The 13405-nt window shown below is 35.1% G+C and overlaps 1 protein-coding gene across 1 annotated transcript; it reads left to right on the plus strand.

Moving 5' to 3' along the window:
• Positions 1 to 491: 491 nt before the first annotated feature.
• On the plus strand, positions 492 to 12409 carry LOC134258170 (nuclear migration protein nudC-like). The gene is made up of 10 exons (XM_062740716.1): positions 492 to 635; positions 7244 to 7321; positions 7620 to 7844; positions 8847 to 8927; positions 9234 to 9338; positions 9800 to 9868; positions 10744 to 10869; positions 11185 to 11268; positions 11578 to 11696; positions 12354 to 12409. Exons 1-10 carry the CDS (start codon positions 558 to 560, stop codon positions 12403 to 12405), a joined length of 1017 nt encoding a protein of 338 aa, XP_062596700.1. The 5' UTR covers positions 492 to 557; the 3' UTR covers positions 12406 to 12409.
• Positions 12410 to 13405: the final 996 nt, after the last annotated feature.

The following is a 13405-nucleotide window of genomic DNA, read 5'->3' on the forward strand; positions in this document are numbered from 1 at the left end:
ACCCCTCCCTTTTTAAAAATCATATTGAAATAATTATACAATTTAATGCTACCAAATAAGATGCATAATTTACTATATGAATTCAGCATTAGTAAAAATGATAAGACTGTCTGATCAAAGACGTAAATTATGAATATTTGGGGCATGCCGACTTTTCGTAAGCAGCTCAATAAAGATTGTTTAACATGGCAACGCGCGAAAACGTGTCATTAATGACGACGCGTTCAATTTAAACAAAAACCCTGCTTTCAATGCACTGTTAAAATTGTTGTTTACCAATAAGATGACCGTTGACCATGTAAAATAAAATCTTCATCCGGATTTCGGAACGTTTGACTTCGACTAAGTGACAAACTTGACATTTTCGTCTGTTTACGGAAGTTTCACTTTGTACATGCGCAGTGTCATCTTTAAATCTGCATCTTTGCTTCTCTTGCAGATGAACATAAATAGAGAGGCCCGTTCAAAGAATATAATTGACTCAGATCGCGGTTTGGTGTGGACTCGTTCAATCCTAGTGAAAGATCTAGAAAAATACTTTTGTATTTCTCTGCAAAATGGCAGGACATGACTCAGAAAAGTTTGATGGCATGTTCCTGGCAATGTGTCAGCGCAGTGAAAAGGGAATTGACGAGGTTTTTATCATTGTTTGAATGTTAGTTAAAAGAAAAAGCTCATATTTCCTTAGAGAAAGTGAAAGTAGGATGGTATTTTCCTAAGTTTTAAGTATATGTGCCGGTTCAGTACTCGTAAGATGAATTGAACTTGTAGATTTCGACAAAGAGTTTCAATAAAATATTGCTTAGCAGTGAGAGTTTTTTTGCAAGAAGTGTTTAAAGCGTGCACGAGAAACGCCTGGCATTGCTTGCTTTTACGACAATGCCTAGGCAAAGAGAAAATGAAGACTTGCACATTGATCCAAATGAATTCTTTTCACAGTAGCCTCTGGACACACAATCTTTAACTAACTGCATTTTACTACAAACAACACTCTTGCAGTAACAAGATATTCCAAGAAAAAATAAATTCATCGTGATTTAATGGATATAGCATAAAAATTGCAGATGTAAAGTTCTTTACTAAAATCAAACCTGTCATATATTTTTATGGTAACACAACTATAAGTGTACAATGACATGTGATGCCTAGACGTACAAAATGTTACATGGTTTAAGGAGTCTGATCTAAATTCAAACTGACTAGGCATCTATGCTTATCATAACAGTCAGACCGAAAAACTGTTGATGGTGCAACCATGGGGCAAGTACAGTTGTGTTAATTATTTGATAGCCTACCTTCTCAATTTTATCTAAGCTTTGCCCCATAAAAATCTTTAAAAATATTGACTCCAGGCTGGCAATTTTTAAATACTTATTAAAAATAATTGAGACTTGTCGAAATCCATCGGTCCTGTGGGCAAGGCCGGTAAAAATTTGTATGGACCAATAACATTTAAGAAAACGATGGTCCTGATGACCGTTTGAAATAAAATTGAGCATAATGCAAATTTAATAAAGGTCGGGATCGGAACGCGTAGTTAAAGGTCACAAACACAGAAAAGATGGCCGCGTATGCAGCGATATTGACAATAGCTAAGTAAATTTGTTATAGCAAAGTCATAAAACTTGTCATTTATGTCTTGTTAAAGACTCTCTATCCCAAGAAAGGAAACTTGTTAGATTGAAGGCTATTGAAAATAAAAAAGGACATTTGGTGCTGTTATTCATATGATTTTATCAGCATCAAAATAAGGTACAAGTATCTGGTCTGACAAAGTTTGACTGGTCCGACAGAACATTCGACTTTGTCAGACCAAATGTCTGACAGTGATTAAAAAATTTCGACAAGTCTGAATTGTATGTAAATATTTGGATTGACAGGGAAATCATACATTTTCGAGAATTAGATTTCTTACATTATTTCATCTGAGCTGAATAAGTTGCATTGATTTGATGTTACTTTTGAAAGAGATTAAAGTAAAAGGATCTTTGAGTTAAAAATACATTATGTACAATGAAATTTTATTTTATGAAATTGCTCCGAATATTCAAGTATTGTTCAAATAATGCAATGGATTAATCGACTAAGGAAAATGAATATTTTGTCATCCCTAGTATTTTCTCGTCACCCAAGCATTGCTTTAAGGGCTCACTATGATCATGGTAATGGGCTGTCCTTTGTGCTGCTTGTTGCACTCACTATTAATACACCTGTGCTTTGAATTATTCGTTCTACTACTATTTCCTATAGGACTGAACTATAGTACGAATTATTCAAAGCAGACTATTGTGGAACTCTTCAACATCGGAGGTTTAAATGAATTGGACATTACAGAGGAAAAATAAACAACTTTATATTTTGTTGGATTTAAACATTTTAAAGGTAAGAAAGGAAAGTTTTATCGTGATAGAGACTTAAAGGGATGTTCAAAGGGAAAAGTTGAAGTGAGCAGATAATTCATTTCAGCCAATATTGATTGAAACGAGCGGTCGAAATCTGAGCGAAAAATCCCTAATCAAGTTGTGTGGAAGTGGACTGAGATGTCGTAGTGGACGTCCGACCAAATATGTTAGTCCCTACGACATCTCGCTGAGATTAGATCTTTCTGAGGCATCCATTGTGGAAACTAGAGAGTTTGCATATGTCTCCTTCTGTCATTCTCCAGCATTCTGACCCATAGAGTAGGACAGACAGTACGTAGCTGTTATATATTCTTAATTTTGTCCTTCTACTTATGTCATTTGTTTTCCATATGCTCTTCAGGCTGATGAAGGCACCTCTAGCTCTACTTAGTCTGGCCTTTATATCTTTGTCTGCACCCCCATCCGATGTTACTATGCTGCCAAGATAGGTAAATGTTGTTGAGTTGTTCAGGTCGTTTCCATTAACCTATATTCTTGCTGGTTGTTTGGTGTTTAATGACATAACTTCTGTTTTCCTGGTATTGATTTTTAATCCAATTTTTTCTGCATTTCTCTGTAATTTTGTTGTTTTACTTTGCATATGCTTTTCCAGATGTGATAGTAGGGCCAAGTCATCTGCATAGTCTAGGTCTTCAAGATTGGTAAAGAGTGTCCATCTTATTCCTGTGTTATTTCCATTTAGGGTTGATTTCATTACCCAGTCAATTGCTAGAATAAATAGGATAGCTGACATAACACATCCCTGCCTCACGCCAGATTTTACTATGAAGCATGCATCTGATGAGCTGCCTATAGAGCAATTAAACTCCACATAAGAAGCTTTTATCAGTTCTACTATCTTTGATGGTATTCCATAATATCTTAAGATCTTCCATAGACTTTCCCTGTGGATACTGTCAAAGGCTTTTTCGAAATCTATAAAGTTTATTATAAGCTGCCTTTGCCACTCTGTACATTGCTCTATAATATTTCGTAGGGTAAACACCTGGTCACAACAACTTTTCCCTTTCCTAAAACCTGCTTGCTCTTGTCTTATTTTGTCATCTATTGCAGTTTTAATTCTGTCGATAATTATTCTGCTGAATATCTTACTAGGTATTGATAGTAATGTGATGCCCCTCCAGTTATCGCAGTTGGTAAGATCTCCTTTCTTTGGCACTTTAATGATATTTCCTTTGGACCATGTCGTTGGTATTGTATTACTATTCCAGATCTTGGTGAATAATGAGTGTAAGATGTCTGCTGCAAGGTTTGGATCTGCTTTGAATAGTTCTGCTGGCAGTTGGTCATTTCCAGGTGCTTTGTTGTTCTTAAGGGCTGTTATTGCTTTGAGTATTTCAGCTTTAGATGGTACCTCTGTTTCAATTTCTAAATCAGCTTCAGCTTCCGGTATGTGTGCCAGTTCTTTAGGTTCCGGGCGATTTAACACTTCTTCAAAATGTTCTCTCCATCTTTCATCCTGTTCCCTTTCGGATGTAATGAGATTTCCTTGCTTGTCCTTCATAGGCATGTTTGTTTTTCTTTTCCTTCCACTCAACTTTTTATGCCCCCCTTCGAAGAAGGGAGGGCATATTGCTTTGCTGCTGTCCGTCGGTCTGTCGGTCCATTTAGTTTCCATTCATTTTCTTCACAACCGTTGCACATACTGAAATGAAATTAGGTATACAGGTTTATCAGGTTAATATCTAGATCAAGTTCTGTTTTGGGTACGATCGCCCCATTTTTGACAGAGTTATGCCCACTGGACTTAGAAAAATTCCACTTATTTGCAGTTTCCGTTCATTTTCTTTGCAGAGGTTGCACATATTGAAATGAAATTTAGTATACAGGTATTTCAGATAAATATCTAGGTTAAGTTCTGTTTTGAGTACAATCGCTTCCTTTTTGTTAGAGTTATGCCCCTTGGACTTATAAAAATTCCATTTATTTGCAGTTTCCGTTCATTTTCTTCGCAGGGGTTGCACATATTGAAAAGAAATTTGGTATACAGATTTATGAGCTAAATATCTAGGTCAAATTATGTTTTGGGTACGATTGCACCATTTTTGTTAGAGTAATGCCCCTTGGACTTATAAAAATTCCACTTATTTGCAGTTTCCGTTCATTTTCTTTGCAGAGGTTGCACATATTGAAATGAAATTTAGTATACAGGTATTTCAGATAAATATCTAGGTCAAGTTCTGTTTTGAGTACAATCGCTTCCTTTTTGTTAGAGTTATGCCCCTTGGACTTAGAAAAATTCCACTTATTTGCAGTTTCCGTTCATTTTCTTTGCAGAGGTTGCACATATTTGAAATGAAATTTAGTATACAGATATATCAGATAAATATCTAGGTCAAGAAGTGTTTTGGGTACGATCGCATCCTTTTTGTTAGAGTTATGCCCCTTGGACTTGCAGTTTCCATTCCTTTCTTTGCAGAGGTTGCACATATTGAAATGAAATTTAGTATATAGATTTTTCAGCTGAATATCTAGGTCAAGAAATGTTTTGGGTAGGATCGCAGCATTTTAGACAGAGTTATGCCCTTTTGGACTTAAAAAAATTCCAATTTGGGGGGAGGGGGGCATAAGTGTTTTACAAACATCTCTTGTTTGTTATCTGATAGAGACCTCCCATTCTTTGTTCAGAAGCAGCTTTCTCAGCTTCTCTTGCTATGCCTGCTATAAAACTGGTACGATCCTTCTTTGTTGCTTTCTTCACATCTCTATTGCAGTTGGAATATTGTTCTCTTAATCTCTCTTTTATTCTTTCTGAGCGGGTGTTATATAGCTTAGTTTTAAGGTCTTTCCTTCTGTCAATGATATTCCACGTATCTGGTGTAATCCATTCCTTATGCACCTGCCTCTTAAACCCTAGACACTTCTTGCTTGATTCACTGAACAGGATGCAGATTTTACTCCAGTGTTCGTCAACCGCTTCATTATCAAAATCACCACATTGCAAGGCTTGAAATCCGTTCTTAGCTCTAATTTAAAGTCTTGCCTCACTTTATTTTCTCTCAGCTTGCCTGTATCTATTCGCCTGATGTTGTTTTTTGGCGCTACCTTCATCAGCTTAAGCTTTATGTTGGCAGTAACAAGGTGGTGATCACTTCCAACATCAGCCCCATGCTTCACTCTTACATCCTGTAAAGATCTTTTCCATTTTCCATTGATGGCAATGTGGTCAATTTGGTTTTTATCTCTCCCTCCAGGTGACACCCATGTAAGTTTGTGTATGTCCTTATGCTGGAACAGTGTTCTGCCAATTACCAAGTTGTTGTTTCCACAGAATTCTGCGAAGTATTCACCGTTCTCATTCATACTTCCACAGCCATTCTTCCCCATAACTCTTTCATAACCAACATTATCGCTTCCAACTTTCGCATTGAGATCTCCCATGATGATCGTTAGATCTTGCTTTGGAACTTTTTGAAATTCAGCCTGTAGAGCTTCATAGAATTCCTCTTTAATTTCATTTCTGCTTCATTTGTTGGGGCATAAACCTGTATTATAGATGTCTGAACAGGTTTTGTTCTCAGTCTTACTCTGATGATTCTTTCATTTACAGGATGGTAATCTATTAATGTTTTTGCTGCATTTTTACTTAGGATGACAGCTACTCCCTCATGATGTTTATTGTCCCTTCTTCCAGAGTACACAAAAACTTCACCTGTACTGGCAATATTCTTCCCACAATCTGTCCATCTACACTCACTTATGCCTAGTACATGTAGCCTGTTCTCCTTCATCTCTCTCAGAACTTGAGCCTGTTTTCCTGTTTCATACATGGTTCGTACGTTCCAGAAACCGACTCTCATTTTAGTTCGCGTGTTCAGTATACTTCTCGTGTGGACAGCTTCCTGTCGGCTTTCACTGTTCACAGTCAAATATGCAGTATTCTGCTGGTATGCTGAAGACTCGACGTTAGTAGAAATATTTCTAGTCCTTGTTTCTGTAATCGCTATGATTTTAAAGGAAGGGGAGATTACCCCCTTGCCCAACCCCCAACCTGGAGGACCAGGGTAATTTATTTATGGTTTCCTTCCACTAGATCTATGGCTTCCCATGGCTAACGAGACTAGATCTACCCGTGATTTTAAATTAGAATTTTATCTTCTCCTAGGTAACTGCTTTACCCAGCTAACGCCTTTACCTGGACGGATTTCTGTAGGGTTTACTCCTTAGCCTTTCCTTCTCCCAAAGGTATCCACAAGGCAGCGGTTTGTTGCTATTTACCCATAGCTGGGGACTAGGATTGCAGGCATCAGGGCATATCCACACGCCGGTGGGCCATGCATGCCGTACATTTAGGGGCCTAGTCTCCTCCAAGACCCTGTGGTTCCGCTTGGGGCCGCAAGGTACCCAATTACCATCCGCTACCTCGAGGAGGATCCCACATCTGGGCCACATAGGTGTAACTGTGGAGAGGCTATACCTGGCAGGGAAGACTTACATATTTTGCTTCCTTTTCACAGCAAACTGTTAGCCAGGGGTGGTGCTGAAAGCGAGAGCGACAAGCACAGACACAGACAAACACACACACTGTACGCATCACACAGCCATTAAAGCAGACACATGGGATTTAACTAGCAAGTTATTTAAATGCATTGATAAGTTTTATTGTTGTTTATTATGCTAATACAGTTAAAAATTGCAAACTATTTCATTTATAGGTATAATGAGAAATACATAAAAGTCATATTTTTGTGTGACGTCACAGTAAACTTTTCCCGTATAAATTAGGCCCTGCCCCCTTATTCAAGCCTTAACAATGCTGCGTATACAAATTGTGACAAGGAAAGGAAGATAACTCTTATTATGGTCTCTATCTTTTACAGCTCCTAGACTGTTTGTTCAGTTTTCTGGTCCGGAAGACAGACTACTACACAGCAGGTGCCCCGGGGCAGGCGGAGAGGGTAAGGAGCTAAAAATAGACAAGTAAGCCTAAAAATGGCAAAATAAAAATAGACAAGTAGACATTAAAACAGGGATCATTTCTATTGAAAAAAATCTTTTAAGGATTCTTCGAAGATAATACATGTAATAAGTTCAATGAAGTGTTAAGCTTGAATTTTGAAATAATAAAAAAAACAGTTTGTCTTTTTTTTTTTTAAGGATTGAAAATCGATCAATACTGTGTGGAAATATACTTGTATCATTGTGGTCCAATTTTTGACTTATTTTATGTTTTATGTTTAATCTCCCGATTAACAGATTTTGCTGGAAAATTTTAAAAAGTATGAAAAGATAGCAGAAAGACAGAAAGAGGAAATAAAGAAGGAGCGTGAAGAACAAGAGAGAAAGAGAAAAGAAAAGATCGCAAAGAGGAAAGCTGAGGAAGAAGCAGAGATGGAGAGATTGAAAAAGGAGGAGGAGGAACCCAAAATAAAGGAGGTCACTGACGAAGAGGCTGAAAAAATACAGAAAGAAATCGACAAGGTATGCACAGTATATGAAGTTATGGGGAAAAAAATGCTGTAAGAAATTGACAAGGTACAGGGTATTAGGTCATGTTCTGAAAAAAAAAAAACATACAGAAAGAAATGGTCAAAGTACAGTGTATAAAGCCAATGGTCTGAAAAAAAAACACTGGAAGAAATTGGCAAGGCACAGTGTATAAAGCCATGATCTGAAAAAAAGCAGAGAAAGAAATTGACAAGGTAAAAATGGTCTGAAAATAGGTACAGAAATAAATTGACAAAGTACTTGTAGTATATAGGTGATAAGGCAGTGTTTTCAATAAGAGCTGAAAACCATCAAAATTAACCGCCTGTACAAGAAATTTTTCTGGCTATGAATTTCCATCATTGGGATTTAGCCGGAGCTGTTATGCGAAATCCATAGATTGTATCGCAACTATTGAGTCATAATTATTGTCAGACATAATCTAGAGTAACTTCCCTTGAGTGTGCTCATTGTTCAAGGAAAATTGATTTGATACAAGAAGGATATGGAGATAACGAACAGTATTCAATCTCAAAGTCCATAAAACAATACAAAATAGGAGCAGAGCAAACACGGACCCACGAAACATCAGAGGTGGGATCAGGTGCCATGGAGGAGTGAGCATCCCCTGCCATACTGCAAGTCCAAGATCCTTTCTTCAAGTATGCCGTATACCTAAGTACAATGTACATAAGTGATTATCTCATGCCCATTATATTGCATGAAAATATGAAAAAAAGAAACCTCATCTTGGTTATCAAACTATGGGGTTCTTACAGAGACTGATCTATCTTAAACTTTGCATTTAGAAATCTTCTCATGGATTTAAAATGCAATTAAGATCAAAGTCTTCTTCATTTCTGCATGTTCATACAATTAAAATACAGTGCTTTCAGTCAAAAAGTGAATAGAAAAGTAATTTTTTTTGTTGGCTGTAGCAAGCTCATCATCATATGGATATAGACAGTAATATCCTATGTTCTTTTCTTTTACCAGAAAAAAGAAACTCCCGCACCAGAGCCTGAGCCAGAAAAAGAGAAAGAGGAAAAATCGAAAGAAAATGGAGACAAAGAAAAGGTTATACAGAAAAAAGACTTGTGGATCTTAAGTTGATTTAATAAAGTAGTTTGTAGAATAAATATAAAAAATTTGATGTGAAATGAAACATTTACTTTAGTTAAGAGATTCGGAGTTCCAGAGTTCCATTGATAAAGAGATGTCCAAAAAGATTTCTAAGAATTTACTGTGAATAACATATTTAAACCAAAATTTTAAATTCACCTAGTATTCTGAGAGGCTTTATTTCTTCTGTTGACAAAATTTACCTCCTCATTAGGAAAGAAATTCATCTCTGTAGTTGTAAAATTTTGATTTAAATTGCAGTCTGATGAAGAGGATGAGGCTGATAAAGGGAAAGTTCCCCCTAATGCTGGAAATGGCGGGGACATGCCTAACTACCGTTGGAGTCAAACTCTAGAGGAAATTGAGGTAGGAGGGGAGGTTAAAGGTCCTTTGTTTTCTACACGAGTAGAGCAAGTGAAACAATTTGATTTATACGTGCATATCAGCAGACGGTTCTGTATTTTAGAAAAGTAATTGTTTTTGTAAAAAAAAAAAAAAAAAGGTTCATTCAGTTTATATTTGACTTAACAATTACATCAGCCTAAAGATTTTAAAGTTTCTTCATCAAAGTTTTACTGATATTTATTTATGTGGACTGGTAACTGTATCATCTTTCCATAAACTTGTACTTGTCTTGACAAATATTTTATCAAATATGAAAATCAATGTTGTGGGAAAATATGCATTTGGCCTTTCAGTAATGTCTTTGTTGTCCTGGTTTCATTCTTTGAGAAGCGTTGTGTGTTATAAAGATTTGGATGAGAGAATTCATATCTTTAAGCTTTTCAGATAAAATTGATAATTTAAGCTCTGCTTCACCTTTTTAGTGCCAGTGCTGGTTTGATGTAAAATTTCCCATCAAATCAAAAGATGTTGTTGTGGAAATTGGTAGAAAGGTATGCATTTCTTTTACATGTATTTTTATATACTGTAAACCAGCTACTATTCACATCATTTTTTATTTACAATTTGTCAGTTTGATATTTATCTGCGACGATAAATTTGGCGACTGAGGAAATATATTCCTCACAAATACAAAGCAAAAATATTTGTTTGATTATTATACCCGATTAAATTTAGGTCGCGATGCTTGCAGATATTTCTCACACGTGAATAAAAGTTGGTTTACAATAGGTTAACAGTGAACACTATGATATTTTAAATTCCCGGTTGAATTGCATTTAAGGAACAACTTGCAATAAATATTTCACTAGGATGCAAATAGTGATGTCACATATACCTGTATTAATGTAACATTCAAATGACCTCTGGAACAACTCAGACCTTTCATTGAAAAACTTTTTTCTGTAAAAGACCCAAGGTGTTCTGGATGATTATAGTGATAAACTACAAGGAGGTAGCCATCTAAACTAATTTAAGAAAAGATCGATTAAAAGCAGCAATTTTTGAAGGATCGTGATAAAGAAAAAAATTTTAGCATGCATTCAAAATGTAAAATGATGTAAGTTTGTTTTGCATTAAATGATGTCACAGTGCATAAATTGCTCATGTACAATGTATACATGCAAACTGTAAGAAAAAGGGTAATGTGATTTATTTGAACATCATGAGTGCTATGTATAGAAACGATTTATTAAATCTTCAATTATAGAGACTGCATAGTTAAAGGCCTGAAAAGTTGAAGGATTCAGAACTATAACTATCCCTTAATTGTGGCCATCTTGGATAGACTATGTAGAAGTAAGTAAGTGTAAAGAAAATGAAATAATATTGTTTTGGTTGTTTCATCAAAGATTTGAATTTGTTTCAGCATTTAAAGGTTGGTCTTAAAGGCCACCCTCCTATTATGGATGGAGAGACATTTAATGAAATTAAAGTGGAGGAGTCAACGTGGACAATTGACAATAAGAAATACATCACCCTTAACTTAGAAAAGGTAAAAACAGATGTACTTCTTGTTTTCATCATTTGAAATAGCAAACTATACATTGTTACTTACAGATCATTGCATTTTTTATTTTGGTCAGAGAGTATAAATTTGGAGATGATATTGTTTATTTTGCCATTTGAGATTGGATTTTTTATCAAGGTAGATAAATTGACGAAATGACCTTTAGTTGACTTACAAACGTGTTGTTTTTTTTTTTTTTTTGCTTGGACAGTACAAGTAGGAACAATTTTTGAATAGATCTACATGTACTGGTAACAAATTATGATTGGTTGAATTGTAATTTAGCTTTTTCTTCATCAGGTTAACAGAATGGAGTGGTGGAATAAATTAATAATGACAGATCCAGAAATCAACACCAAGAAAGTCAACCCCGAACCATCCAAGGTACTTCAGACTTCATCAGTAAAGCTGCACTATCTGCTTTGTCAATTTATTTTATCTCCATGAAAAACTTGTTCAAAAGAATCAAAACACGATACTTTTGATAAAATAAAAATCCTAGAGCAAATTTCTTTGCATTTATTAATAACAAGATATCTTCTTATAGCTTTCATATAGAATTTTACTGTATAGCATGGGGTGAACATTAATATGCTGCTTTCATGAACTTTAATTGGTTTCTTAGCATCTTTATTTGTACATAAAGTTGCAGGATGTTGGAATTTTGTGTGATTATTAAAACTGTGATTTCAGTTATCGGACCTTGAGGGAGACACGCGGGGACTGGTGGAGAAGATGATGTACGACCAGAGACAGCGAGAGATGGGTCTGCCCACCTCAGAGGACCAGAAAAAACAGGAAATCCTCGGAAAGTAGGTCACTCAGAAGGGGGGTGTGGAAATTCTCATAAAGTAGGTCACTCTGTGAACCTAGAGAAGGGGGAGTTGTGGGGGTGGGGGGGGAAGAATGCTTACGATACCTTTATTGTTTGAGAAATCTGGGAGTACTTAATCTAATTTCAGAAAGGAGGTTCTATTTGTTTCCATACATGTATGCATAAAACACAAGTATTTTCAGAATTGTTCATAAAAGATTAAATATTGATGTCATATCCCAACACACAGGAAAATATTAATCTAAAATTGAAAAGAGATTATGGCAAAAAATGGCACTGCCTCATACATGTCATTGGCAAATTCCTCATGTGTCCCTCCCATTTTGAATATAACCCTAAACACTAAACTAAAGTACATCAGACAGATATTTGTAAATATATATATATACTTTAAATGACATATTAAGATAAGGCAATAGGGAGGGTATTTATAGGCTTTAAGCCTGTTGCCCAATCTATTCAGTATTTACTGAATAAATAAATATTTGCAAAATGCAAAAATTTTGAAGGGAGTCCTCCTAGTAGGTTTTAACTTTTCTTCTATTATTTTTTGGAGAAAGTAAATGTTTATTTTGATTGTTTTGGAAGAAATATTTTATCAATTGCTAAACATTCTCTCCTCTTCTTTTTGCAGATTTATGAAGCAGCATCCAGAGATGGATTTTTCAAAGTGTAAATTTAACTAACATTTTTAAGTTACATATTGACTTTTATACACTAGATACATTGTATAAATGAATGCTGTTCATTACCATTTATGATGGGATGATGCAGCTATGGACCATTTTCAGAATGAACATGTAAAACCGCTTCATTTAGGCAAAAAAAAATTAATTTCTTGGTTCTCAGGCACTCCCTCATCTCTTCCAAGGGTGCCTCATTGACCCTTTTTATTGCTAAATCAATAAAATATAAACACCAAATCACCTCCCTCATCATTTTTTGAGGTTTTGTACAATGTAAAAAGCTGCCTCATCATGTTTTGGGGGCAATAAAAAAGAAAAAAAAATGCCTCCCTCCCTCATCATATTTCTTGAAAAAAGGCCTGAGAACCAAGTAATTAACTTTGCATGGCCTTACATGTACTATGTATGATGAAGTGAAATTTGATGATTACTGCAAATTATTCTTAAACACGTCATGTTTATGAATAATGTAGATCAAATTTTTTTTTTTTTTTTTTTTAGGAGATTATAATATAGTCATTTACTTTTTGTTAGAAAAACAAAAACTTCTAAACTTTTGTTATTAAATGTTCTGTATAATTTTAAAGCATACAGATATATGTGCAAATCATGAAATTTTTGGATGAAGACTATTACAATCAAGTGTAATTAAAGGTTTTCACAAATAAAAAGTGATTTGTGGTACTTTGTTTTGAATTGTTTGTCTGACTGAGCAATTTTAACCGAGACCACAATTTAAATTCATGTGATTATAAATAATACTAAATCATGTTTTACACATTCCATAATGAATGTTATTAAAGATACCGAAGTCTGCATATTATTTAAATTACATGATGACTTGCTGTTTTGCTTTCTGATCACTAAAAAAATTGTCCAATGTGAACAAATAAACTTTTTTTCAAAAATTTTGTGAGGTTTAATTATGATTTTTACTGCTACATACTGTGAATAATTATATTTACAGTGAAACCTTTTTATTAGCTCACCTGAGCTGAAA

Source organism: Saccostrea cucullata, unplaced genomic scaffold (assembly GCF_032062105.1).
Source record: "Saccostrea cucullata isolate Sc308-1 unplaced genomic scaffold, CSIRO_AGI_Scuc_v1 ctg16324, whole genome shotgun sequence".
Taxonomy (NCBI): Eukaryota; Metazoa; Mollusca; class Bivalvia; order Ostreida; family Ostreidae; genus Saccostrea; species Saccostrea cuccullata.